Genomic DNA, 26,502 nt, shown 5'->3' with positions numbered 1-26,502 from the left:
TCACTGTTTGAGTTCTTCATATTACATTCTATGTTAGGTTGTAGAAAAAATGAAAAGCAGTAAACAAATTTTCACAGTTCAAGTGAATGTATGCATATGATTTACCTAAAACGAAAAATGAGCCTTCGCACAAATAGGTAATACGTATTCTAGCACAATAAAAGCACACACTTTTTTAAGATTAGGTTATTACCTTTTGGCTGGGAAGGCACATTTATTTCACTCGTTTTGGGAGGAGAATCACCTCCCTTTCCGCTACTGCCTGTTCTAAGTCGCTGCCATGGCTGTGGGGTGCTGTACTTATTCGCCCCTCCACGATCCAGGTAGGAGCGTGAGTCGTCACTCAGCAAATTAAGCGTTCCCTCGTCGGTGGACATCCCTGTGTCAGAAGAGGACGATGAAGTGGAGCCTGCTTCCTCTTTCTTCAGAGGAACAAGTTTGGGAGTCGGGGTGGTTCCGCCGAAGGGTGATTTCACCGGAGATTTGGTAGCTGGAGAGGTGAGGGCAAAATACCTAGCAGCAAGATGAAAATCTTTTACAAACAATTGCAATTCAAGAAAAATATTTACTTCATATACTTGGTCAGGGGTTCTACATGTCGGATGTTACTACAATTTTATAATTTTGTATGTTTTATTTATTGTATTTACTTTATTTTGTTTACCTTTAATGTATCTGAATATCACTTAATGTTGCATTTGTTTATTAAGATATACTGACGATTCCTTTGCTGGCGATTATCTTATATATCTTTTAAGATCGTTTTTTGCTGCGCACCTTTTTATCTATCTTTTTGCGACGCTTGTTTCGCACTTTTTTATCATTCTTATCATTTCTTGGTGCGACCAAAGTGTGTATAAACGGGTGCAACCGATGTGGCCTTCATATCACTGATGATGGCATTAGAAATTGCCGAAACGTTTGAAAATAAAGCATGTCGCTTTTAACGTCTATTTGGGCCGTTATTTTCACCATTAATCTTTTAAGATCTTGTAGTATTGTCTGACCTGAATTGCTAGCTTTGCTAGAGTAGTCTTCTGTTTCAATATACTAAACCTCATTAAATATCAACGAGTGATCGGTCAAATAGAAAATGGCTTAAATAAAACTAGATAAATACCTGCCAACAGGAGTGGTTCCTGGTTTTGATGGAACGGTGGCTGTTGTAACTGTAAGGCCGGTCTTCTTTGATGCTGGAGTGACCTCCACCTCCTTGCTGTCTATGCGAGGTCTACGCTCAAAGGGTGACGTGTTTTTGCTGCAAAGTATTATAAAATCTTAAAAATAAATAAATAAAAAATAATATGTTTAAACAATAAATAGGAAAAATATTGAATTTAAATTAAAAAGGGTACCATAAGAAAAATATAAATTCAAAATTAAATATTCACTACAAAATATGGGAGGAAAGAAATGCAACTTACAGGAAAAGAAATAAAAGCAACTTACCTGGGGCTCTCATATCTTGGACGTTGGGAAACCCTGCCAGGTCTTGACTGTGCAACCTTTGGTTTTGGAGGCTGGAATAAACGCATTAAAAAATATATTTTTTAGATGGCTTGATGACAACGATTGCAATTGAAATGTTTATGAAATAACTGCTTTAAATGTTGTACTCTGACTTTGCTAAAAACTCTCTTTTTTAACTCTTGAAATGTGACAAAATAGTTTTAAGTAATATTATATTTTTGCAAAAATAAGTTAAAATTGCCAAAAGTTGTGTTAAAAAATCTAAATGGAAAATGTACTAAATTAGAGCGTCAAACATAAGAAATAAGTAAACATTAGCAAAACCGAATTGGAATTGGATAGGATTACCCCATGAAACCGTAAAATTGCAGGCAAAAGCAAACACTAAACATTAATTGAGGTGTTTAAGTGTTTCCAAACAAAGCAACGAAAAACAAAAATATCAAAATACACCACAAAGGTAAGGCAACAGCCCAAGAAAGGCAACAGCCCAAGAAAGGCAACCAGATGGAAACTGTTTTGATTGAGTAGGCTGAACATAGTACAGTCAGCGATAGGCAGACTGTAACAGAAGTGACCTATGACAGTATGACCGCACACCCTTTCAGTTGGGGTGTGAGTGATAGTTTACCAGGTGAACAAAGATCTTGTTTAAGGTGAATTTTTCCTTTTTTCTACCACATAGAAGTTAAGAATAAGGTAAAAACACCAGTGAAAATTTTCTGGATATTTTTAACTAAAATTAATTACATTGATATATAGTTCTGACTTTTGTCCACATTTATGTTGAACAGGCCAAATAAATTTGCTAGTTACCCTGTAACATGTCACCTTTGCTTCATAACTACATTAAAACAGTAAATTACCATTGTTTATATATTTTGCTTAAGTTTTTTCCTAAGAATTTTGTAAACTTAACTTACAACTACTTCATTTGGGTCGCCGGTTTCAAAAAACCCAATCAAGTTGGACACAGGTTGCATGTTATTTTGGTCCACGGTGCGACTGCGGCCCCTTCGTGGTGGCGACGTGCTTCTTGACCTACATGCAAACATTGCAGTAGGGAGAGGGAACACCTTTACAACTAAAGCTCTTCTAGCGCAAAACAAACGATGCAGCGCCCTTAAGCAAACAAATGCTGGGAATGTTTGACATTCAAGCAATCTTCACATTTCCACCCAAATGTAGATTTTCAAAAAAACAACTTTTTCAAGATTGTTATATTTTATATTTTGCCTTAACATAACATAAAACACTTTTGAATATGTTTTTATAACAAGTCAATATATATACAGTATATAGTTCAGGGGTCACACCATAAATATATACTATTATATGTTATATCCTATAAATAAATTAATCTATTTTAATATAAAAAAATAGGTAGGTTTCAAACACATAAATTAACATAAACATACATCACACACAATCACATGCAATGTATGGAATATTAATCTAACCTGTTAGCCTTGCTGCTGGCCAGAGCCCGGTTTGGTGACAAACTCCTGGATCGAATTGAGGCAGGACCCTTATCATGGGCATTTCTGGCTCTGGGAGAGCGCATGTGTAGACTGGATGTTGCTGGGGATTTGTTTGCCTTCTGTTGGGCTTTAATTTCTGATGGCTAAGAAGATATATCTGTTGATTTCTAAACTAGGTGTAATTAACCTTGGAAGGGCTGATTTAAAATAGGCTAGCACTGTAGTGTATAGCCATAGAACATTTCCAAATTAAGTTTAATGCAGCATACAGCTATAACACCCAAAACGCAGCTATACCACAAAGTACAAAAAGCTGTCTGCCTACCTTCACCAATCTGTTTGGCGGTTCAGAAGGGCTGTTGTTTGTTTTTGGAGCGGGCCGTGTCAATGACTTGGCCCTTGATGGCGGTTCATGCACAACATCAGGTTTACTGCGTTGGTTGTCGGGCTGTTTGCTTTTCCAATCCTTGCCTAAAGTTCCAGATTTACGCGGCGGCGCCTTTGGAGTAGGTTCTTCTGCTTAGAACAACAAAACCACAACTGTTTACACATTGGAGCTTAGTCGGTGTATAAATGTAGAATGGCAATGGAAAATACTTTTAATAAAGTGCATTTGAATATTTCGTCGGTGTAGAACCAAACTGGGCTATGTCCATTTTCAACGTTTTGAGTTAAACGACAAAACGTTTTTTTTAGCGGTTTATGTCTGTTTTATAATATCCACTCAAAAGCAATGCCAATGAAACTATTCATGGTTACCAATGCATACCATGTCGGACCCCCCTTATTTTTTTTTTGCCCCCTTTTTGGACATAGCCCAATTTGGTTCCAAAATTTTTCAAAATGGATAATTTTGGTTTAGGACTTAGCCCCATATTTTAGTAAATAACTGTTTCAAAAAATTTTTAATGCTGTTATGTAAATAAACCTTCAGAAATACATATGGGTGCTCCGTGCCATTTGGGTTGAACAATTTTTATTCACTTATAAATTTCCGCATTAATCACACTATACCTACCTATTAACTATGTTTCATTTACCAAGTAATACTGAATACATTACCGGTGCCCAGGGTTTTTGTAAGGTTTGGTTTAGGTGACCGCTAAGTAGTTTTAAGAGACCGCAAGTGTTTCATTTAAATACCAAAAAGTTGCAAGTCCAAAATTTGGGAAACCGCTGGAGAAATTTGGGGGACCGTTTCAGTCCCCCAAAAACCTTTTAAAAAAAACACTGGCCGGTGCCTAACACAAAACCAGTTGTTGTAAATAAAGAGTTATGCATGGTATTTTTAACTGACCAGTTAAACAATAAGATTGTTACACATTTGACATTAACACTCTGACGCCCGTGAGGACACCTGGGTTGTTGGGGGAATATGTCACAAACATTTTACACCTGGAAGATGCAAACCAGAGATGTAAAGTGAAACCAAACGACAGATACACATGCATTTCTTCTAAAAATATTTTTTACTGCAAAAATCATTGTAAATAAACAATAAAGGTAAATAGGTAGAAGGCTGTAATTCAAACTGAAAATGAATATCACAATTTATAAATGAAAATGGCAAAAAAGTAAAAAATACAGGCAAGAAAAAAAACTCAAACTATATCAATTAACAGAGGATTTGTAATTCAAACTGAAAATGAAACGCAGTGTTTCTCAACCATTTTTCACTGCGACCCAAATAATATCAACATAAAAAAGTGTTACAAGTTTGCCAACTTATAAATAAAAGCTATCTCACTTTCCATAAGTTTTCCATTAGCGACAAAATTCTCTTTGACACTGAACTTTTATATAAGTGAACAAAACATAACAAATTAGCATTAATATCATTACAGTGCAAACCTAATTACATGAACCATATTATGTACGTTTTGCGTCTGAAATTTATTGAAATTTTGAAAAATTTTGTCCAGAACCAATTTCATTACTTCTAATTATATAATATATACAACTAGAGTCGACAACCCAAATGAAATTTTGAGTCCGGTCACATGTACCAAGGCGGAAAAAATGTATTTTATTATCCGGAATGTCCCGATTTAAGCCATAAGTATGCACAAGTACCTAAATTTGCGGTTTAAGATATATTTAACGACTGTTTTACCGCAAATAAAAAAAATATGCCACCCCCAGGTTGGGAACCACTAATCTATTCTACCCACACCTGTTGTCTCACAACCTAAACTTATTTTTTAATTTTGACGTTTTCGTTTCTGACTCCAACTTTAAGGTGCTTTCCATTCCGCAGTAATCTTACATGGTTAGATTTGTTAGGATTATTTCTGGACAAAAATTATCCAACATTTGTAAAAACATATGGATGCGTACGAAGTGGATCATCAATTAAATTCAAACTTATTTATGCTAAATTCTTATTTTTTGTTCGATTACAAAAATTTCAGTCAAGTTTTGTTTAACCAGGGTAATACCCACACCTGTTGTCTCACGTATTGTTTATTTTTACCAATAAGGCTTGACAACCCGAGAAAAAAAGTTGTTAAACGCAAGACCTGTTTGAACTAAGACCCACATGATAATATTTGGGGATTTTTTGCAATAGAGGAATTTGGCTAGCGTACACAAAAGCCAGCATAACTTCTTCAGTTTTCAATTTGCTAATCTTTTCTCACAGGGTGGCTTGGTTTGTGTAGATATAAAAACAAAAAAAATGTACCTAATACATGGCACTGAATGTTTTATGTTAACATTAACAAGCCTGATTTAGATCAGTGCTTTTCAACCTTTTTGCTGGAGTGGAACCCTATGGAAACATTTCACTGGCTCGGGGAACCCCAGTGCAATATTTCAACTGGCTCGAGGAACCCCAGTGTACTAAACACGCCTCAATTAGCTAAACAATTTAAAAATTGCGGAACCCTGGTTGGAAACCACTGATTTAGATTATTTGTCGGATTTTACCCAATATGACAATTGTGTGTACAGTGTACATAAGTATTAAATGGTATAAATACAATTTATGTAGATTGTGATACTATGCTTAAAACCACAATGTAAACAAATGTTGGTCACCAAATCCAAAAATAAGTTAAACTTTGTGGACTTTAAGACAAACATGTTTTGCATAGCACATTGGTTTATGTCCACACATGGACATAGACCAGTTTGGATCTGAATTTTTTTTGGGGGGAGAAATTACATTTTGACATAGACCTTATAAACTTGAGATATAGGCTATGAAAATATATTTTTTTAAAAGAGCTATGTCCAATACAATAAAATTAAAAAAAATTTTTTATTAAAATTGGACATAGCCCTGTTTGGTTCTACACCGACGATTTATCTATATTGAATTTTATTTGAGAATAGTACTTATGTAAACTCCTAAATTAAATAATTAGAGTGGTTAAACATCAAGTTTAAAACATAACAGCTAAAAACTGACCACACTCAAGCATATTTGCAGTAAACATTTCGTACAATAAGCAATAGACAACAATTAATCTTATTTGATTATCTACATATTTATGTGCAACAATTCATTACAAGTGAAGTGACAAATATATATTTTAATTTAATTAGTGTCAAACCTATGTAGCTTAAAAGAAATAAATGGAAAACTTGTATCATGTATTAGGTGTGCCATGGAAATAAATGTAATAAGCTTTACTTATTTGACAAATAGCTTGTCTGATGGATTGCACTGCTGGGTTTTCTCATGTAGATATGGCCAATTAAGGAAGCTTATTGCCTGTCAAAATTTCCTGTTTCTTTATTGATCTTTTACCACTTAGTTTAGTAGGCAGGCGCAATTTATTTGAAGTCAAAGGAAAAATCAATAAACCTATTTGGTAATAAAATACTGATGATAAATCCAATTATTATTGGTTCAAATATTCAACAAGGCAAATATACATAGCTATGTAAATTAATTATTTAACTTATTAGAATTTAATAATTTATACAATTCTTTAAATATATCTATATGGAAAAAGCAAAATTTTGGCATGGAAATATTTGGGCTCTTTGAATAAACATATATATATTTATCTAGAAATATGTAGATGCTAAAAAAAATATATGTAAGTACCGGAACTGTTTGAGATTCTTCATAATTACAAATTCACTGTTAATTATTTAGCTGAGTTACACAGCTGTCTGTAATTTAGAAATTATGTAGATTACAAGGACCACCTTTATTCAAGCACCTACAAAACAAACTTTCAATCACACAAACCTGGCTCAGACACATGTCCGTTGTGTAGTTTCTTATCAGAGTTATCACTAGCAGAGTCCTGCTGGTGATCTGGCGCTGGAACCATGTGCCGGTGGTTCTCCTTATCTTCAAGTATCACAAAAGGGTGGCCTGTGGAACATAAGGGTGGACAAAATGTAAGAACAAAATACTGTTGGTAAATTTAGATGGATATAATGTTGGTTTTGCAAATTGGTTGCTGTAATCTTTCAACTGATGTGTTAAACTGGGGTTGGACGTTGGAAGTTAAATAAAATTAAACAAAAAAACTCTGCTATGTTAAAATAAAAATCAGATTTAAAAAATAGAGTAATTTTTTTCTAAAAAACACCTTTTATCCCTTTTATGCTAATGGCGACTCCATATTCGGAAGGCTTGGTTGCTTTTGCCTTGTTAAGCTTTGACGCCTTGGCAATCCCAGAACCCAAAGAATAGTATCCGCGATCCTGGCGAACTTTCGGGACTGCATCTTCCACTGTTTTGTTTCTACTTGGGGAGTAATCCGAGGCCAGGGGTGAAAGTGCTCTCTTTTTGAGCGAGTGACGATCACTTCGTGGCGAAGGCATAGTGTCGGTGTGTCTTCGGGAAGAGCCACTGCCGCTCAGTGAACTGCCCCTTGCTGAATTATACTGAAAACCAATTACAAATATAGTTATAAAATTATAGATGCTATTAGTAAAAACCTGTTTTATAAACGGGTTAATGGTTCACCCCAAGGTTAAAGAATTTTTTGCACGATAGAGGTGAATATTGGGTGAATGATTTAATTTCAATTCAATTTTCATGGATTCCAATAATAGACCAGATGATACATTTCTTGCTTTCAGCGATTTTTGTATCCTCTTAAGTATACATATGAAGGAGGTTTTTTTAATTGCAATATATAGGTTAGGTAGATTTGGTACAATGTACAAAAAACATAAAACATCAGTATGTATATTTGGGATATAACAGGTGAATTGAATGCATTTTGTGGTAGGGGGTGAAGTGGTGAACAAAACTGAAAAAGTTCACAGGAGTTAAAGAATCACAGAGTTAAAACAACAAATTAGCTTCTTCACAAATAGACATAAATTGCAAGTTAATAAAGTTGTCTCTTAACAGAAAATCTTTCAATTGAGATAACTTTAAGTAATATCTGAATAACAATGCATTAGTATAAGGGAAGGGAAGCATGGCAGTGCTAGGCCACCTCAGCTTCTGAATTATTAAAAAACTTAAAGAGATCACATCTAATAAATTATGCGGACAAATTTAAAAAGGAAACAGTTAAAAAATATCAACTTGTTCGCAAAGCTAAAAACATCAGTATAATTTTGAACCAATGAATTATTTTCTCAAGATATATATATATATATATATATATTGTTAAAGCATTAAAAAGACAGCAGACATTTATTAAATTAAATTTCTAATTGAATTGTTTTTTTAACAGTTTTACTACATTTGAAAAACACAATAGTTAGTTAGTTAAAAGCAAGTAAATTACCTGATAATGTGTCACGTGTGGGTAGCAAGCAAATAACACACTAATTCAAATATATATTTACCGCTAAACACGTTGTGACACTTACGTAAATTCTCACATCATTATAATACTATATACCTCAAAAAGTGTAATTATTATTGATCCAAACCAAAGGTTCAAGACCATTTACCATGCTCTATGCTTATTGTAATTTTCAAAAAATGGGTGACACAACCTACAATTCAGCGCTATTTACTTAGCCACCAGTTAGACACCAAGGAGTTTGTTATTTGTTATTGTACAAGTGAAAATAAACATGACCTACCGACAGCATTGATGAGGGAGGAGAACCCACTTCACTTACTCGCTCAAACACAAGCTCAGGTGTCAGTTCTATAGTTTCCATGTCCCATTAACTAAAAAATCCACATGCAATTCAATGCATCTACTATCTTTGGAACAAATGGTTTTTCTGCAGGAAGTACTTTAAAATGTCAAATAAATGCCCACTAATTAAAACTGGAAACACAAAATATAATTTGTGATTATTAGTAACTTGTAATCTGATTTGAGAACTTCAACTTGTTTTTATTATACAGCGCCCAAGTCTGTTGAAACATACTTTAAAAAGTTGTAGTTTTTCCACGAGCAATGTCAAATCCTATATTATACTATAACAGCTATGTAATACGAAGTGTACTTTCTTGCCGCTGGAGAAATGTCAACACACGCCTTTTCCAACTCCCTTCGTAAAAGCGCAATTAGCAAATAGCTCTTAGCGGAGCTACCAAACCGATAGGAAAGCACTAACTAACTGCACATAACAACAATAAGGAGTTCTCTGGACTCCCGCGGCCGCCGCGACGCGTTTATGCCTCAATAAAGCTATAAAAGAATGTGCACCGCCTCGGGACATCTACGCCGCTGTTTCGCCGTTTGAAGATAACACAAACTTAGGCCTCCATTTAGAACTTGGAAGAAGACAGTAAAAGAGTCAACACGTAGACCCGAATTTTACAACCCAAACATGTAAATTTCGCCGACAAACATATAATTAGCCGCTTAATATCAAACCAAGTTTCATCGGTGGCCTTCGCGCCTACACTTGCAAAGAAAACACACAACAAAAAAAACACTTGTTGCCTTTGACAAAGCGCGACGTTCAATCGCGACAATTGTACGGTGGCTTCGATTTCCTGTGCTCAAAATACCGAGCACCGTGAAATAGCTCGCATACCTACGAGCGCCGTAAACCTGTATTGATAAATCGTAAATATCTAAAAGCAGCCGGTTAAGTGAATTTTGTGGAAGCGACTTGAGTCCCAGCAGTTTGTAATCGGACGTCGCCTAGGTCATTTGCCGGGCACTCGAGCGTAACCAAGAAAATGGACAGCAATTGGACGGGCGTGAAGAACTGGCCTCGGCACATCGCTCAGCCACAACGAAGGCGACCAAGGAATTTTAACCATCGGTTTCGCACTGGCAACTCCAACTTGTAAGTCTGCAGCTCAGCGATTACGTCACAGCCGAAGCGCTAAGCCGCAAAGAAAAGCAATGGAGTGGTGGAACGCTGCGTAGCCTACGGCCGGAGAAGCATACTTTGCTATACAACAAAATATAATCCGCTCTAAATACCGTTGGATCGGAAAGGCTGAAATGCCGGTAATTGTATTCGTATTAATCATTGGCGACAAAATCTGACGCGCACAAGATTTTTTTCTTTTAGGTTGTTGTAGTGGCCTACATCTCACATTTCGACACATTTAAGCTACATGTTTTGATGACGTATTTGCTTTCCAGGATGTCTGGGAATTCTACGATGATGTCATTTTGGATGAAAGGGAAACCACTGAAGCGTAGATTTCTTCAGGTCATTTTGTCAATGCGGGATAACGTTACCGAAAACTCAATCGTGAATTAGCGTTGGGAGTAAATAAGAACTTAAACAAGTGGCATTGATTGACCTGCTAAAAACGCAAACCCTTCGTGTTTGAGAAGTCATATAAAAACAAAAAATGAACAATTTGAAGGCCCAAGACCAAACTTGTCGATGTTTAAAAAAATTCTTATGTTTACCAATCCTGCGTGTCCGATAAAATTGGTTTCAAGTGAATTACCTCAACTGGTTGTTTACTTTTGGTACATATATTAGTCATACATAGGATTCTGTGTGTTTGGTATTGGTACCGTTTCAATAACCAAACAAAATTTATGTGAAATTTAATCAATTTCGGTAAAACAAATAATCAAGTGGGCCTAATAATTTTTTCTTTAAACGTGTGTTGCAGGCTAGGCATCGGAATAAAATACGAAGTATGGGACATTCCAAATTGGTAGATATGGCCTTAACTATACATCATCCTCGTTTTTACCTCGACCTGACGAGTTAGGTAATTGGCATTGCCAAAGTAAAGACCAGGTTTTGTGAACGATTCGCGTGTGGCAGATTCGCTCGCTGTCTTGCTTCATGTAATTGCAGCCTGTTTACCACCGATTAGAGAAGACGAGTTCCCGACCCGGCAAAACCCTGTTTGTCAGATGTAAACAAATACAGACGTAGGCCGATATGATAGAGCCCCTGTCGGCGTGATTGCGCAATGATGCAACCAAAACAGAAAACGATAAGGCCATCTAGTAAAAACGATACTACTATTATGACAATCATTTTACTTGACAGCCAGTTTAACATGGTACAAAAGATTTGTATTTTCTGCAAAAAAAATGGTTACTTATATTTGTATAAAAAGCATTGATGGTGAGACCTTAAATGCAATTCACTATGGATTACTAAGACTGAAAAAAATCAAATTAGGAAAACACTTTAAACAAAATATTGTTTCTTATTCAATCGCGGTTTTGAAAAACAAATATTCGATCTTCGAACAATGTCCTTTAAAATTAAAATCGACCAGCTTAAGTCATTTTGATGACATAAATCACAAGAACTTGAATTTCTAACTGGATTGAAGCTGCTTCAACTATGATTCGATTTACCATCTAAGTAAGGAAATTCGGCTAACATTCTAACAAATGTTGACTTTTTATTACCAAGATTCAGTGATAACTTCTTCAAAGAAATTCCACTTTGTACAGGTTAAATCTCCGCTTGGTGTATGCATACCAACGTATGTCAGACACAAAATAACCAAATGACGTTGATTGACGGTAAGTTTATCAGCGTCGCCGGTCCACCTCACCACACCAACACACGTGGTGCAAATTCAAAACAAGTTCTTTCAAAAACGCGCGCCAATCTATTCCCATGGGTGGGCTAGGATTTTCCTCACGCGAGCTTGCCATTCACGATCTCAGGTTTCGGCCAACTAGCGATAATACATGACTCGGCCACAGCGAGGCATATCGATTTTCGCTCAAATTAAACGAAAGCTTCATTACGCGCCCAATTAACACACCCAAGGCGTTGAATGACAGGCTCGCATATAAGATTTTTCTTTCTTTTTCGCCGGGCAAAAAGGCCGGCCAGAAAAACGAAGTGCTGGATGTTCGGCTAAACCTCAATATATTTTCGTCATCGACAAAATCGAGGAGTGTTTTTAGCTTATTGAACACACAACGCGCCCCGCAAAGCATACAGATGAGGAACTAACTCGAGTGAAGAATATATAGAGCTTACGGCTATATACGATATACCTGGGTACAACGACATAGCAAGTGATCAATCGTTCAAGGATTTATTTTACGATAACATACAAACCAATGTGACAAACTTTAATAAACCACAACACGTTGCTTGCACTTTTAAACGATAAGTAAAATCATTTTTTTAAAACCTGAAGTATTGGTCGAAGATCTTAAGCATAGGACATTGATATTAAACTTTTAAAGTTGCCAAATTTATTAGAATCCGCTTAATATTTAGTATTAAAAACACAAAAATGCAAGTAATCCTACTAACAAAACCGAGGTTAATAACCAATATTCCTAAAAAAATATGATATTAAAGGCGTAGTTAATCATTTTGTCCGAGTGACAAAGACTAGTAAAAAGCGGTAATATACGTTTACATAAGTCACGTCATTCACTCAGGACATTTTAACATTTAAACCAGTTCTGTGACCAAGGCACGACCAAAAGTACAACCTGCCTGGTTACAAAAAAAAATTATTAAAACGGATCATAACAACACAAATATGTCCAGTCGTGCTAAATTGGTAAACCAGGTTGTCTTGTATTTATAACAACCAAGGGGGAATAAATTTGCCAGAAGAGCAAACTTTTGTTTTATCTGAGAGCGGATTTAGGGCTATGCCAACTTAAATCAAGTGGAAAACCAATACTGGGACTGTCACAAGCAAATCATGCGTGACCAGCGAGAAGTGTCTCGTTTAAAGCTCGAGCGACCAGCTTAACAAAAAACAGGAAATGTAGCGAGAGCGAGAATTTTAAGTAAGGTTTGGTGAACTGCGATATAAAAGCGACAGCGAATATTTTTCGGTCGCCGCGATTTCGCCACGCCCCAGTCTCTCTCGCGAACCTTTCATGTCTTGGACGACTGTGGTGAGTAAAACATTTACTAACCAGCTTGTCGTGTACGCGGCTTTACATGCCATTGCACGGACGACCTCGCGCAGCCCATAGTTGTTTACATTGAGTTGTACGACAGCCTTGATTCCAGGCCTTTATACAAGCGTTTCGGTTTCTTGCGACTGCCTGGTATAGCTATAGTTTAATGCTATAGAAACTGCTGATTTGCACATATTTGAGCAATACTACATGGTTATGAAGGCAAGAATGTAACCTAAACCACTGGGAACATAACAAGGTACTAACACGACAAAGTCACGTTAACGCGTAATGCATTAGATATGGTCAACTTTTGAACTCACAAATAACTTACTTAAAATGATATAGGCAACTAAAAATAGTATAAGTTTCGAAGTAAAGCTTAAAATGTTTGAAGTGATATTATCTTTTCTCTCTTGCCCTTAACTGTGTTTATGAAGTAAATCTAGCTCTTAGCCCAACATCGCTAATTGTGCACAAACATAATCCATTTCTCGAATTAATAGGTGGATGATAAGTAACCTAAATCCCGTATAAACTTCAAGCACATACAGTACGCAGCGTTGCTTTAACGTTGTTAAAACAAACCACATAGTATCCATAAGTTTGTAATATCATAAAACGATATACTTTTATGTTCAACAAAAAGTTGCTAAATACACACCCGTAAAACACTGCAGTGCGGTTCGAATAACCAAAACTCTGGTTGAACACTAAAGCATTTGACGGCGCACGACAGGTTTCAACAGTGATACTAGCAGCTCACAAGAAAGCAACTCACCAAAAACAACTTACAGCAGACCACCACACCTGCGTTATCTCCAGGGGCTGGTGATCATCTGAATGTCACAAAACGCATACTGCGAAGTTGCTCTTGGTTGCCACCTTACGGCTTGATTACTACGCTGGACAAGAGGCGGAAAAATTGGTTTGACAATTTTTATTGTCGATTCGGTACCGAGCGTATGGTTTAAGGATTTTTTCTTCGAGAAGGCCATATCGTTTTTTAGAGATGACGTCACAAAGTTGCATAACAACGTGACGTTATAAAGAAGTAACATTAGGAACACCCCAATGTTATACTTGGTTAAAGTTTTAAATCGGAGAGGCGTTACTTTTAATACAAAAGCTACTTTACAAAGATGTGATGAGACACACAAATTGGCTAAGACATACTTGAAAGATAAGTGAGATTCTTATATATCAATTTAGGCTAGCATGGGTAAAAACGACATTTGATTAAAAGAAATAACTTATTTTGCATAATAAAAACATTGCTTGACAAATCAACTTATACAGCATTTCGAGGCTTTATATAAGAGTTTGGACATAACACAGATCAACAAATATCTCAAACAAAAGTGTACTACAATAAATTAGCACTTCGCCTTAACAGTCAACAAACGCGAGCTAGTAAACAAACCATTAATATCATTTTAATCGTCTTACTAAAATCCATAGGTAGATACTGTACATATATAACACATCAAATGTTTTTTTGTAGAAAGTGACAAAAACACAATTTTACACCAAATGCTTATTTATTTAATAATCTGAAGGTTGAGGGTGGTAAGTGACCATCGGAATCGTTCAATGTGCGACGGAACAACTGCAAAGAAAAAAATTTTTGTATGAAAATGCAGCGTTTGCTTCGACCATAGCAAACAAAAGTAAGGAAATTTTTAATACAAGAAAGTAAGTGAATAGACCATATATATTTTGGACGATTTGTAAAAATCTTAACCGAAAACAATATTTAAACAGAAGTCACATTAACTTAGTTGGTAATGCAACGCGAGACAGAACAGAGTCTAACCTCTCTAATGTTTCCGCCGTTGTTCCAAGTCTTGATTATCTTGTACACTGCGTAGAGTGGAATAAGGACGACGGAGGACAGACTCATGAGATGTGCGATGACTTGCGCCCAAGCGGGATACTCGTATTTGCCGTAGCTTAGTGGAGCGCTCGTGAAAAAGTAGTAGACGACATAAGCCTGCGTTACAGGGACCAAAATCAATTTTTTTAAAAGACTGAGCCTGTTGGATGTGAATGTGTTTTACAAGATTTAAACCAAATTTAGCGCTTTTCAGTGGAATTCGATTAAAAGATAAACCATTATTTTTTAATAGTATATAGAAAAAAACTACTTTAGTGTATCAAAAATATTTTATTAAAAACGAGTTGCTTCTGGGAATATAAAACTAAAAAATGCCTTGTTTCTCTTTTAATGGAAGTATAAGTCTCTAGTCTAAACAAACACTTTGCTCAAAATCCTAGTTAGTGGCAAAACATTTGTTTTTGTGTTCATTAATGGTTCAAGTCCAGACGCAGTTAGACACGTGGTTCGCAGTTAGACACGTGGTTTGATAACTAAAGATCGCATACCGTGCAAACCAAAGGTCCCAGATATTTCCAAGATATCTTGATCCACCACTTTCCCCTCCTTTCGCCCACCATCAACGACATTTCATCCCAGTACCTGTCCATGCCGTAAAACCAGCCTATCGCCACCAGTTCAAAGAAGGCTATGAGAAACTTGCACCATCCTGCCAGTCCGTATCCATTGAATATCTCGAAGACGTACACTCCACCCTGCACGTAAAACTTTTTACATTAAATAGGCCGCTGAACTCTGCACTATACCTAAAAATGGTGTGGTCAACTTCCATTTAACTACTGTTTTTTTTAGTTTCACTATTGACGCATAACACGAGGTAATGACACGGCAAAATGTGAAAAAAATGTTTTTAACAGCAAAACAAAGGTTAGAAAGGAAAAAAAAACAATAAAATCGTTCTAGAAACATAGAATAAATTTAGATTTTAAATGGGATTTGATGTAACTTGATCCTTTGTGCAACTGGTAACGTTTTACAAAACCTAGGTTTAAATAATTAAAACAAGTCGTTTGTTTTATAAGAAAACCGCTTTACCACTAACCTCAGATACCATTGAAAGGCCAACAAGGAAGGCCAAAAAGCAGAAAACGGCGTGGAAGATTTCCTTTCCCCAACGACGCTTTCTCACTCGTGGAAAAAAATCCATAAAGAAACTGACTGCACACTCTTGCTGGACGAACTGAAAAGTGAGCACACAATTTAGCCGGCAATTTAGCTGGTTACGCTTTGGTTTGCAAAGCGACGTGGGGACTCATAGAATGCATTAGTCAAGGTAGATGCTATTATCTTAAGTATGCTGAAAGAAAAAAGTGCAAATGCAACTGCTTTGCCTAACTAATTTAAATTAGGTTAGACCAGGACTTTTCGTAGAAAGTGACTATTTCTCACCTGAGTGTCAAACCCGAGCAGTAACAAAGTAAGGAAGAAGAGCGCGCACCAGAACTGCGGAATAGGTAGTAGAGACAGAGTTTCTGGGTAAGCGATGAATGCCAAGCCTGGTCCTGATGAAGCCACGAGGTCGACTGTAGTGTTCTACGACGCACAGGTTATCGCTGATGATATTGTTAGGAACCACCAGAGACAAGATTAAGAAAAATGGTAGGAGACATTTTATATGAAGATTCTAATACATTCAGCGAACATTTTAGATATATTATTCTTTTAATAAGCTTATTTCTGCGTCCGAGTCCTATTCGGCTTTCGCGTCAATTGCGTTTAAGATTTCTGTGTACCGAATTATTGTTATGAAACACGTTTGGTATAGAAAGGTCATTAAATTTTGGTTAATTTGTTGTCTTGATCATTATTTAAAAAAATCTAGAGCCAATATTGCATTCATTGTGATTGGTTATAGATGAGATTTGTTTGCCTTAACAAGCACGATGAAAAAGTAAACAACATGTGTAAATAAGAAAAAACAAATCTGTTTTATAATTCTTATTACGTCTTACTACAACCTCCAACCATTATGCTCCAATGTTTTATAATTGAGTAACCTTGAGTAACTATATTGTTATATTCTCTTGGCATAGAGGCGACGAATTATGAGAGACTAAGAACTCCTGGTTTAGGCTACACTGAAGCTGATTAAAAGCAGCCAATGAAGTATTACAATTTGACGTTGTGATTTTAAAACTTTATGACGTCACAGTTTTATAGCTTTGCAGCTATATAATGTGCTAAAACCAAATTCTAAAGTGCTAAAACCAAATTCTAAAGTGCTAAAACCAAATTCTAACAGTGCTTACTTGATATTTCGCCATAAAACCAAGTGCTGAAAACACGGCAAACCCGCTGATGAAACTTGTCAGCGTATTGCAGAATGCGATCAGAAATGAATCCCTTTGAAAACAAACATTATTAAATACAGTGTCAAATTGCCAGAAATCCTGAAAAACCTATTTTTTCATTGAACTGATAGGATACAGTGGCCGGCTGACCGGGCTAGTTGATAAATACCTGAAAAAATGCGCAGCATAAACTATTAGATAAATACGAACCTCCAGAAATCGTGTTTCCGTTTGTTGTAGCTTCCGAGGATAGGCAAACAGCCGTTTGCCACCGAGTAGGAGTAAACAACTTGCGAGCCGGCCTCCGCCCAAACCTACATACAGAACGAGTGTTTTTCTGGTAAGAGTGTTTCATGTTATGATTTGCCTGTTGAATTTTACCTAAAATAAAAACTGCTTTTTGACGAAGAAACCAACACAACTAAATAACCCTTTTAAAAGGTTGCATGCACCAAATATTGTCGTGTTTTTAGATTACCTTTAAACATTTATCTCTGGCTCAAAACGAAACTGCTGATATTGACAGCCTATTGTATTTTATAATTTTTGTTTAGAATTATATTTTCTTTCAAATAACAAAACATCTATAGGTACAATACTATTGGAAACTTGATGTTCTGACGTAATTATTGGTACGAATTTCTCAACGTTAAGCAACCGTTAAATCTTTCAACTTCGCCAAATCCGGTTTCAGGTAGAAGGTTATTCCATCAAGAGCTCCGTCTTGTACTGCTCCCACAACAACGATTATTACTATAAAGATCAGTGGAAGAGTCGCAGTCACGTAAACGATCTAAAACACCGTTAGCGAAGAAATATTTAAATCGATTATGCTTTTTGAGGTTATTATATCCTCTAATTCCCGAAAAAAGGTAGCAGGCTTAACAATAGTTCATGTCATTGCAATACAAATAGTTGCTGATGCGTTAGAGAAATGGACGATGGTAACCTACGGAATAAGATATAGCCCATATAGCTATACAGATGTAGGATACTTTAAATAGCATTTTTTTTAAGTATAACATTTATTAGATACTTTGTTAAACATTTTGATTCGTCAGATCCACAACCAAATAACGTTAATACTATTAGTTAAATAAGCAAACCTAATACATAAAACGTTTTGCACATACGTTGTTTACTAGGTTAAAAAAATGACCTAAAATTTTTCTTTTGTTTCGTATGAAAGTTTCATTTAAAAGTAGAGAAATCAGGTGGCACTGTATAAAGACAAATTGTATTTGATTCTCGACAAGCTTTCGCACAACCGTGCTTCATCAGGTCAAAGTATAAAAGTATAAAGTTTCTCTATTTAGAATTAGGACAAATACGGCCATATACAAAATACAATTTGTCTTTATACAGTGCCACCTGATTTCTCTATTTAGAATTAGGACAAATACGGCCATATACAAAAATTTAAAAGTAGGAAACTCTGTAAAGGATGGCAAGTAATGGTCTAAATATACAAATTCATATCGCTGCCAATTAACAGCGATACCACCACACTATATCAGACGAGTGCCGATTCTACCAATTAGCACCGGTATCCGCTCTGCTACGAAATTATTGCACATGTCTAAATGTAACTTTACCTGGGCCGTCCATTTAATGCCTTTAAACGTGCAGAAGTATATGGCTATCCACAGGGCCACCAGTAGTAGAGTCAAATCTAGTCGTGGGCTGCCGATTTTATCCACGCTACCAGAAATACCCAAAACCTGTAGGCTGCAAATGCAAGCAGAGCAAGTTAAACAACGTCAAGCAATAAATTGGCAAAACCCGTATCAACAGTTTTGCGTTTTGACCCTTCTGTTTAAAGGACATTAAACTTGTAAACGTATCGAATGTATTTATTTTACAAAGGTTAGCGTTGCTGCACATCATTTTTTAAACTTTCTTATAATTTCAGATATAAAAAGTGTTGCGTCGATCTCTATGGACTTGAATATAATTAAACAAGGGAAACATAAAAAATACACAAAGTCATTCATGCGCTTCTTGCGAAAATACATTAGAATTTGTTTAGATTTGCAGCCGTAGATTTTTTGCTAAACTAACACTATTCTTGTTTCAGTCTAATTAAAGCAATATGCCGCGGCCGCCAGAGTTTGCCTTAGGCCAACGGTCGTACCTGTTCACAGGCCTAACTTGGCGACCTCTGGTAAAAGTGAACAAAACTGAATTGAAATCTAGCAATTTAATAAACATGCCATGATGTTATCCCAAAAATCATTTCTAGTGAGGTTTTATTACTTACTTCCAATATTCTTCGCCAGACGAAATTGATTTGTTCGAAGCTAAAGCGGAACCATTAGTTTCGTAAGATTGGAAAGTCCTGTTTGGCGTAACACACCGCTCCGTGTTCCAAGGATTATCACAAGTGGACCAAGGCTGGGTAGAATAGCAGCTGCTGATAAAGTATTTCAGCGACCAGACCAATACGATGGGATAAGATGCGTTGGCGTACATCAGCGTGAACATTTGAGCAAACGCAATGCCTGAAATCAAAACATCAAATCGTCAGTTTTTTTTTTTTAAGTGTAAGTATTTGTTGGCTAATGTGCAGTGGTTCTAACCAGGTACAAATATTATATGCTCTTTGTATATATTTATTCGTGGAAAAAAAACACTTTTCGGTGTAGCTCACCTTTAAAAATGGGCACTGTTCCCCAACATTTAGTAAGGCCAACTTGCAGTTTCTGTCCGAGAGAAGTTTCCAGAATAAGAAGGGGAATTCCCAGCAGCAAAGCAAATGAAAGATAGGGTAGGAGAAACGCTCCTAAATAAGTGAAAAAATTGAAATCATATTTATTTTGTTGTTTTTTAAGTTGAAAATATTTACCAGAAAAATCATTCATGTGGGCAAAATATCACACCAATTACAAGTATTTAATATGACGGGCAGTTTTCACAAACCCAGTGTTTCTGCGTAAAAATGGTTATTGCGCAAATAACTTTGACTAATTTGGAATACGCCGACTTACCACCACCATATTTGAAACACAAGTAGGGGAACCTCCAAATATTTCCCAGACCCACTGTACTTCCAACCACCGCGAACAGAAAGTCCCAAGAATTTCGCCAACTTGGACGCTTGAACTTTACAGATTTGTCAGTTACTTCTTTGTTACCGGTACTCATATTAATAAAACTTGTATTAAAATTTGTAAATACAAGAGTACCGTTATGGAGTAGCTTCAGTGCATCAAAGCTGTTTAACAAAAAAATATTTAAAAGTAAGAATTATAAACAGCTTTTAAAACTTTATTATTTTGTTCATCGCTCAACTTCTGTTATGATCAAAAACCTAAATGATATACTATACGTACAATAATGTTTCTATCGCTTGTCTTCGAAAACGCAGTATAAAGAGATCATAAGAAAATGTCAAGACGTAAGCGTTTTTTTTAATATAAAGGCAAGCCTCCCATCGCCATATGATTAAACCGGAGGTAGCGGTTTACAAAGCATGTTGTATTTAATTTTACCCCAATGCAAGTAAAATAAAATACTGCTTCGTGTTTTCCAGTAGCAACATTTAAGCGCGTATGTTAATTTGAGTTAATCCTAGCACAGCTGTGCAAAGCAAGCTGTATTCGTTAACAGGGGTTGGTTTTATCTAAGGGAGCCATTAATGTTCAATACTTTTGGTTGTATTTCGAATATAACTTGTTTGAACATCTAGAATTCTAGATGTTTATTCTGGAACAAATATTGCTTTAAATAGGGCGGTTTATTTTGTTTTATTTAAAAGACAGGGCTTATTAAGCGTGCATTGACTAAGTTTTCAAAACGTAGATTACGGAGTTCCGTGATACGAAAATGACCTTTTAAACAATAAGAAATTCCGTAAAATGGAAAAATGGGCACCAAGAGACAAATAGGATTCGCGCGAAGCGCTGAAAAAATTGCTAGTCGTGTCTTAAAAAGGGAAAAATACGTTTGGAAATGGGTTTGGGCCACGTGCAGTCTTGTTCACATCAAGCTAGAATAATAGTTTGGCGTCGCCAAAAGAGCCATGGCTCGCGAGCCATAGGTTCCAGGCTCCTGCGTTAGTAAGTTATGACCAGACGATTATAGCGCTTCTTAATATTGTGTTGACCTAATCTTTTCATGGGAGCGAACACCTTGAATGGTTTCCACGTCGTCAAACGCATCTAACGCAAAACCGTGTTTCCATGAAGCGTGTGTGACTCGAAATGTCTAGCGTTTTTTCTGCATTGTGATATAAAAAGTTTGACAAGACACGATATTTTAAATTTGACATATTTACAGTTGGATTTGTTATTTCCATTGTGTCTTAAGCCCTAAGGCCTAAGGGACCTATATAAAATCAATTAATAAACAAACCGGGCTAAAACGATCTAAAATTGTATTTAAAAAAAAAAATTGTGGACCCAACTATGGGTCACCTTTTAGCATGTAAATCTTTAGTTTGTTCAAACAACCACAGTATGAGGTAGGAAGCGATTTACCACCAACGGTCGTTTCGACCGTAAAGCCAGTTATAATTCCTCTACGATTAAAATCGCCCGAAACACCTTTTTTTGTGCATGGCCCACTAAATTAGTAAAAAATGGCGTCGGCCCATCAACGTTCAATGAAAAACACCAAGTTTCAACAACACAATAAATAACTAAAACTTGTACATTATTTTTAACTAGACGAAATACCCGGCGTTGCCCAGGTTAAGTAGGGTATATACAGTAAGGCGTAAGGTTTTGCCGGCCAGTCTTAGTGGAAAGCCTGAACCCCCAAGGGCCACATGAAATTTTATTTTTACCAAGGCAACGTACTTGGCTTGATTTTAACGGTCACTCAGATTATTGCCTGATAAATGTTTAAAAACGTTTTACCCTTTTCGTCAAGATATTTTGCGAGAAGTCGCACGCGCGAAACTTGGATCTGACATGCAACCAAACTGCAATGCTGTGTGATGTTTTTGAAATAGTACAACTGAATAATCGACTATTGCGCACAACATTTGGCTAAGCATGTAATACATATTTTAAGTAACGAAAACCCGTGACATTTGTCAATTGAGAATAACTCCCAAACGTAAAACTTTAGGTTGCAGCAGCAATTACTTAGACTTGCTTGATGGCGTCATATTTAAGCAAATACGTAATCCCGGTGCTAAACTGCGTCAAACGTGAGAAAAATCCTCATTGAAAAAACAAATGCTTACTGTTAACTGCTGCAATAAAGCTTTTTTCGCGAACTCTTCTAAGTATTGTGTGGGTAAACACATTGTAAGAAGTCATTAGGCTTTGGCCTCAATCACTATCGCTAACAAACGGCTTAAAAATAAAAATTCAATTCTTCGTAATTTGCGAACTCTACCTAAATTTCACGCGGTAACAAGCATCAATAAGTTACTAAACATAATAGTCTTAGTTGGAAACATCACAAGTTTACTTTACTAAGGAAATATACTTGGTTTTATTTTTTTATTTCCCGGCAGGTAATTGCGCTTGAAAAAAAGTTTTGCGCGGATACGTTAAACTTGGACTATCTTTTACTTACTGCGACAACAAACGCGATATTTTGCAAACTCTGCCTAAATTTGGCATTGTTAAACTTAAGTCTTTACTTGGAACGTTGCACACGTTTGTTAACATAGTTTATAACAGTGGTTCTCAACCGGGGGTCCGTAAAACGTTTTCAGGGGGTCCACAAAAACTTCTAAATATACCTATATTAAATTAACTAACGCTGGGGCCTGGGATACATGCTTAAACACAATCTTGGTAAGTTATAAAATCACATTGTAACATGTTGTAAACCGCATTGAGTGTGACGTAACATTTCCATTGTGATGTAGCACAAATATAATAACGCTGGGGCCTGGGATACATGCTTAAACACAATCTTGGTAAATGATAAAATCACATTGTAACATGTTGTAAATGGTAACATTGTACCATGTTGTAAATCGCATTGAGTGTGACGTAACATTGGGCGAACATCTTGCCACACACACACACACACACACACACACACACACACACACACACACACATCTCACAAACTTTCTCTTTTATTATGTAGATATGTTACGTCGCCCGATACTAAATGGCGTGGCTTGAGACAGCAGCTCAACATGTAAACAGGCGCACGCCTTCTCCTGTAGAGCGCATTTCTATTAAGACAACGAAAGGGCGTCAACACAAGATCAACACATAGCAAGTAACACAACTATACACACCAACTATGATCTGTCCACGCTAAGCAACATGTGACTGGTCAATTGTCGCAGACGCCAAAACGCTGCAACAAAAATCACTACAGTAAAAACAAGCCATATTTGCGTAACATAGCAACTTTCAATAAGTACAGGACATTCAATAAGTACAACATATAAATCATTCGAATCTACGTCAACGTTTTTTCACTGAGAATATAATTATTCCACTTAGCTACGTTTAAAATGACCACCGGTTAACAACAGTTTCAAATCATAACTAACAATGCATGAAACAACTTCTTACCGGCAATGTCAAGACAAGCAGATTAACGTTGTCGTCAATTAAATTTTCACTTAAATTTAGGCTATTGTTAGCGAGAACATGCAAAGCAATTTTTAACTTTTTCGTTTACAGAGCAAACCAAACTTTTTGTTACATGACATATACAATGCTAAGTAACAACATTTTAAACCTTACCCCTGAACTTTTCATCCGGGGGGTCAAAATGCACAACACTTTAGGAAATTTTAATGATATATTTACACTAGAAGGAAATGACATAAACATCTGAAAATTTTACAAATGTTAGAGAAACATTTAAAGCTGATGTTAAAATAAACAATTTACCTCTTGAAAAAAAGGGGAGTAATTTAGGGGGGTAAAATTAAAATTCGGCCGTTTTTGTGTTTAGAGGTGTCTAAAAAACTAAAGAAAACATTGTTAAATAGTTTTCAATTATAAAGACAAATTATAGATTGCTCCTCAGGCCAATTTTGAACTTCAATTTAAAATAATTAACCTATGGGGGAAAACAACTAAACAAAAATATAGAAATTAAAGTGATTTCATTCATAGAATAAAAACTGGAAACAGAGTGGTGTACACTGCCTCCACAATTTTTCATTTCAATCTGCGGCGGTAAAATATGTTGTTTTGTAAAAGCAATAAGTTAATTTACCAAGAGAAGCCTCTTTTTAAAAGGCAAGTCGCACGCGCTTAGTTTCCCTGAGACAAGCCACTTCGCACAATGAATGTTGCACGCGCTGGACAAAAAAAGCACAGTAGGCAGCCAGACGCTTCGCGGCCAGAATAAAGCAAGCGATATGAACAAATTCAGCATTAAAGGTTTTCTGCCGCTAGGTTAGAGTATATAGCTGTAAAGAACTAAATCGATTACGTCACACTATTGACTTTTGTCCCCAATGAGAGGCGTACAGGGGTGCAAGAAAAAATTGTCAAATATTTTTTAATTATAAAGACAAGTTATAGGTTTGCTTCGCAGCCAAATTTATATTAAGACCACTGACAATCATTCTTGTAAAAGTGCACCATGTCCAACCTATACCACGCAACTTCGGGCCACATCCGCTTTTGCCTGCTAAAGCACCGAAACTGGAAGCACAACATTGGGAGTATATGGACACTGACAAATAAGACCCGTTGAAAGAATATAGAATAACTAAGGAATGACACCCTGGTAAAGTATAGTAGAACTGCGCTGTACCCCCCTGGTATAATATAGTAGAACCGCACCATACCCCCTGATATAATATAGTAGAACCGCGCTATGCCCCCTGGAAAAATATACAAAGACCGCACACCCTGTCTAGTTAAATATTGCTTTGTTTTAGTTTCTTTTCGATCTGTTTTAAACTAAATTGTTTGCGGAAGTTGATTTAGCTTGTTGCTGTCAAAATTGATTCCGCGAAATAAGATTTGCCTTGGTAATATTCATAACAGCAATAATTAAAGTCTATAGTTGTTTTATCAGCAACACGGCCTCAACGCCTGCATCGACCTTAATGTGATCGGGCAGATTTAGATTTGCAGACCCAGACGAACATTACGTAAGGCTCGCACAGCTGACATGGTTTGAGTTTCTGCCAAATATGCCAGTGAAGAACACGGTCAACAAGCACTCCTCACAAAATTACCCAATGGCTCCTACCAGCCATTGGTAAGTGGGGAGAGAAAATTACTATGATCACGTTGATGGAAACAAATCGTTGAGGCAGCTGGTACAAGTTTGTGTAATAAAACTTGTTTGGAACAAAACATGGCGCGCTTTCTTATTTACCGATATTTTACAATCAATCCCAGTTCTTACAGGGGCCCTGATTTTAATACACATGTTTTGTATCTGCAAATCTAGTAATCTGAGTTGAAACCTGGCACCATTTTTACAAAGTCTGGATATTAAACAAATTCGGCGAAAAATGTATTCTTTCTTAGATTATCTATTTACACTGCAAAACAAAATAAAAGCATATAGGAGTGGGGACACACAATAAGACACATAAAACAACAATATCTGAAGCGAAATTTCCTTAGGTTTCTTGACAAAATAAGACCTAAACCGTGGGGAATAAGTTTTAAGCTCACTACTGGATCAAGAAGATCTAAGTACAATATAAAACCGCAGAACATGCAATGGGATGATTGGGTGCCACGGTTCAGTCATCGGCCGGTCTGGCTTCGACGTTTGGGAATATTCATCTTTGCTTTGACTAAGCACGTGTGTAAATGTGTATGTTAGCGGTGTGTAAATGGGTATAGAGTTAAAATTTGGGTAAGCGTTGAATTTTAGGGGAGTTAGTAATAAACTTAGAGGTAGGTGTTGTGGGTTACCTAAGTTGTTTAGATTCTATTTTGGCTGATTAAATATTTTTCTGATGGGTTTAGGAATTACTTCATTATTTTAAATTGTGCTTTATTCCGACTATGATATTCTCGCAATTTGAGTCGCATTGCAGGAGTCTATCGTCTGATTAGTGAAGTCCATCGTATTATAAAATAATAAATTTTAGCATTTTTTCGCAACACGATTACCAACATCTGTTTGTTATGTTGTTGATTTGGCATGACATATAGGGCGTGCATCAAAGTACTTTGTATAGACTACATATTTTGAACTTTAAAACTGAATTTTATTTTAGTCAAGAAAATAATGTTACATAT

The 26,502-nt window shown here is 36.2% G+C and overlaps 2 protein-coding genes across 3 annotated transcripts in view; both read right to left on the bottom strand.

Annotated features, from left to right (window-relative positions):
• LOC146161238 (uncharacterized) overlaps positions 1–9,131 on the bottom strand; it is an 80,146-nt gene extending 71,015 nt beyond the window's left edge. Inside the window, exons 1-9 of the mRNA XM_083383546.1 lie at positions 8,967–9,131; positions 7,505–7,802; positions 7,156–7,284; positions 3,277–3,467; positions 2,931–3,094; positions 2,394–2,511; positions 1,450–1,520; positions 1,121–1,258; positions 194–513 (exon numbers count right to left, since the gene is read on the bottom strand). Of these exons, the coding sequence (XP_083239672.1) occupies positions 194–513; positions 1,121–1,258; positions 1,450–1,520; positions 2,394–2,511; positions 2,931–3,094; positions 3,277–3,467; positions 7,156–7,284; positions 7,505–7,802; positions 8,967–9,047 (1,510 nt within the window). The 5' untranslated portion in view covers positions 9,048–9,131. The remainder of the gene's footprint in view (positions 1–193; positions 514–1,120; positions 1,259–1,449; positions 1,521–2,393; positions 2,512–2,930; positions 3,095–3,276; positions 3,468–7,155; positions 7,285–7,504; positions 7,803–8,966) is intronic.
• Positions 9,132–13,771: 4,640 nt separating this feature from the next.
• On the bottom strand, positions 13,772–20,562 carry LOC146161237 (sodium- and chloride-dependent betaine transporter-like). Of its 2 annotated transcripts, XM_083383873.1 has the most exons (12): positions 20,341–20,562; positions 20,004–20,135; positions 19,614–19,854; positions 18,949–19,081; positions 18,012–18,146; positions 17,564–17,667; positions 17,312–17,405; positions 16,452–16,595; positions 16,105–16,242; positions 15,551–15,757; positions 14,982–15,158; positions 13,772–14,774 (listed from the first exon to the last, which is right to left on the bottom strand). In XM_083383873.1, the coding sequence occupies exons 1-12, from the start codon at positions 20,495–20,497 to the stop codon at positions 14,703–14,705; spliced, it is 1,734 nt and encodes a 577-aa protein (XP_083239999.1). In that variant the 5' UTR covers positions 20,498–20,562; the 3' UTR covers positions 13,772–14,702. The 2 variants fall into 2 exon arrangements, with proteins under 2 accessions (XP_083239999.1, XP_083240000.1); XM_083383874.1 differs by lacking the exon at positions 18,012–18,146.
• Positions 20,563–26,502: the final 5,940 nt, after the last annotated feature.

Source organism: Ascidiella aspersa, chromosome 3, assembly GCF_963924565.1.
Source record: "Ascidiella aspersa chromosome 3, kaAscAspe10.2, whole genome shotgun sequence".
Lineage (NCBI taxonomy): Eukaryota > Metazoa > Chordata > Ascidiacea > Phlebobranchia > Ascidiidae > Ascidiella > Ascidiella aspersa.
This window is presented reverse-complemented; position numbering and strand designations above follow the sequence as displayed.

What these genes read in the sequence shown, in the direction of transcription:
- LOC146161237 (XM_083383873.1), bottom strand. Translation starts at nt 20,497, where the DNA reads ATGAGTACCGGTAACAAAGAAGTAACTGACAAATCTGTAAAGTTCAAG. An exon ending in CGAAGTTGAAAGATTTAACG is followed by an intron (nt 17,668 to 18,011) that starts GTTGCTTAACGT and finishes TTCTGTATGTAG; the next exon opens with GTTTGGGCGGAGGCCGGCTC. An exon ending in ACGGCGGAAACATTAGAGAG is followed by an intron (nt 14,775 to 14,981) that starts GTTAGACTCTGT and finishes TTTTCTTTGCAG; the next exon opens with TTGTTCCGTCGCACATTGAA.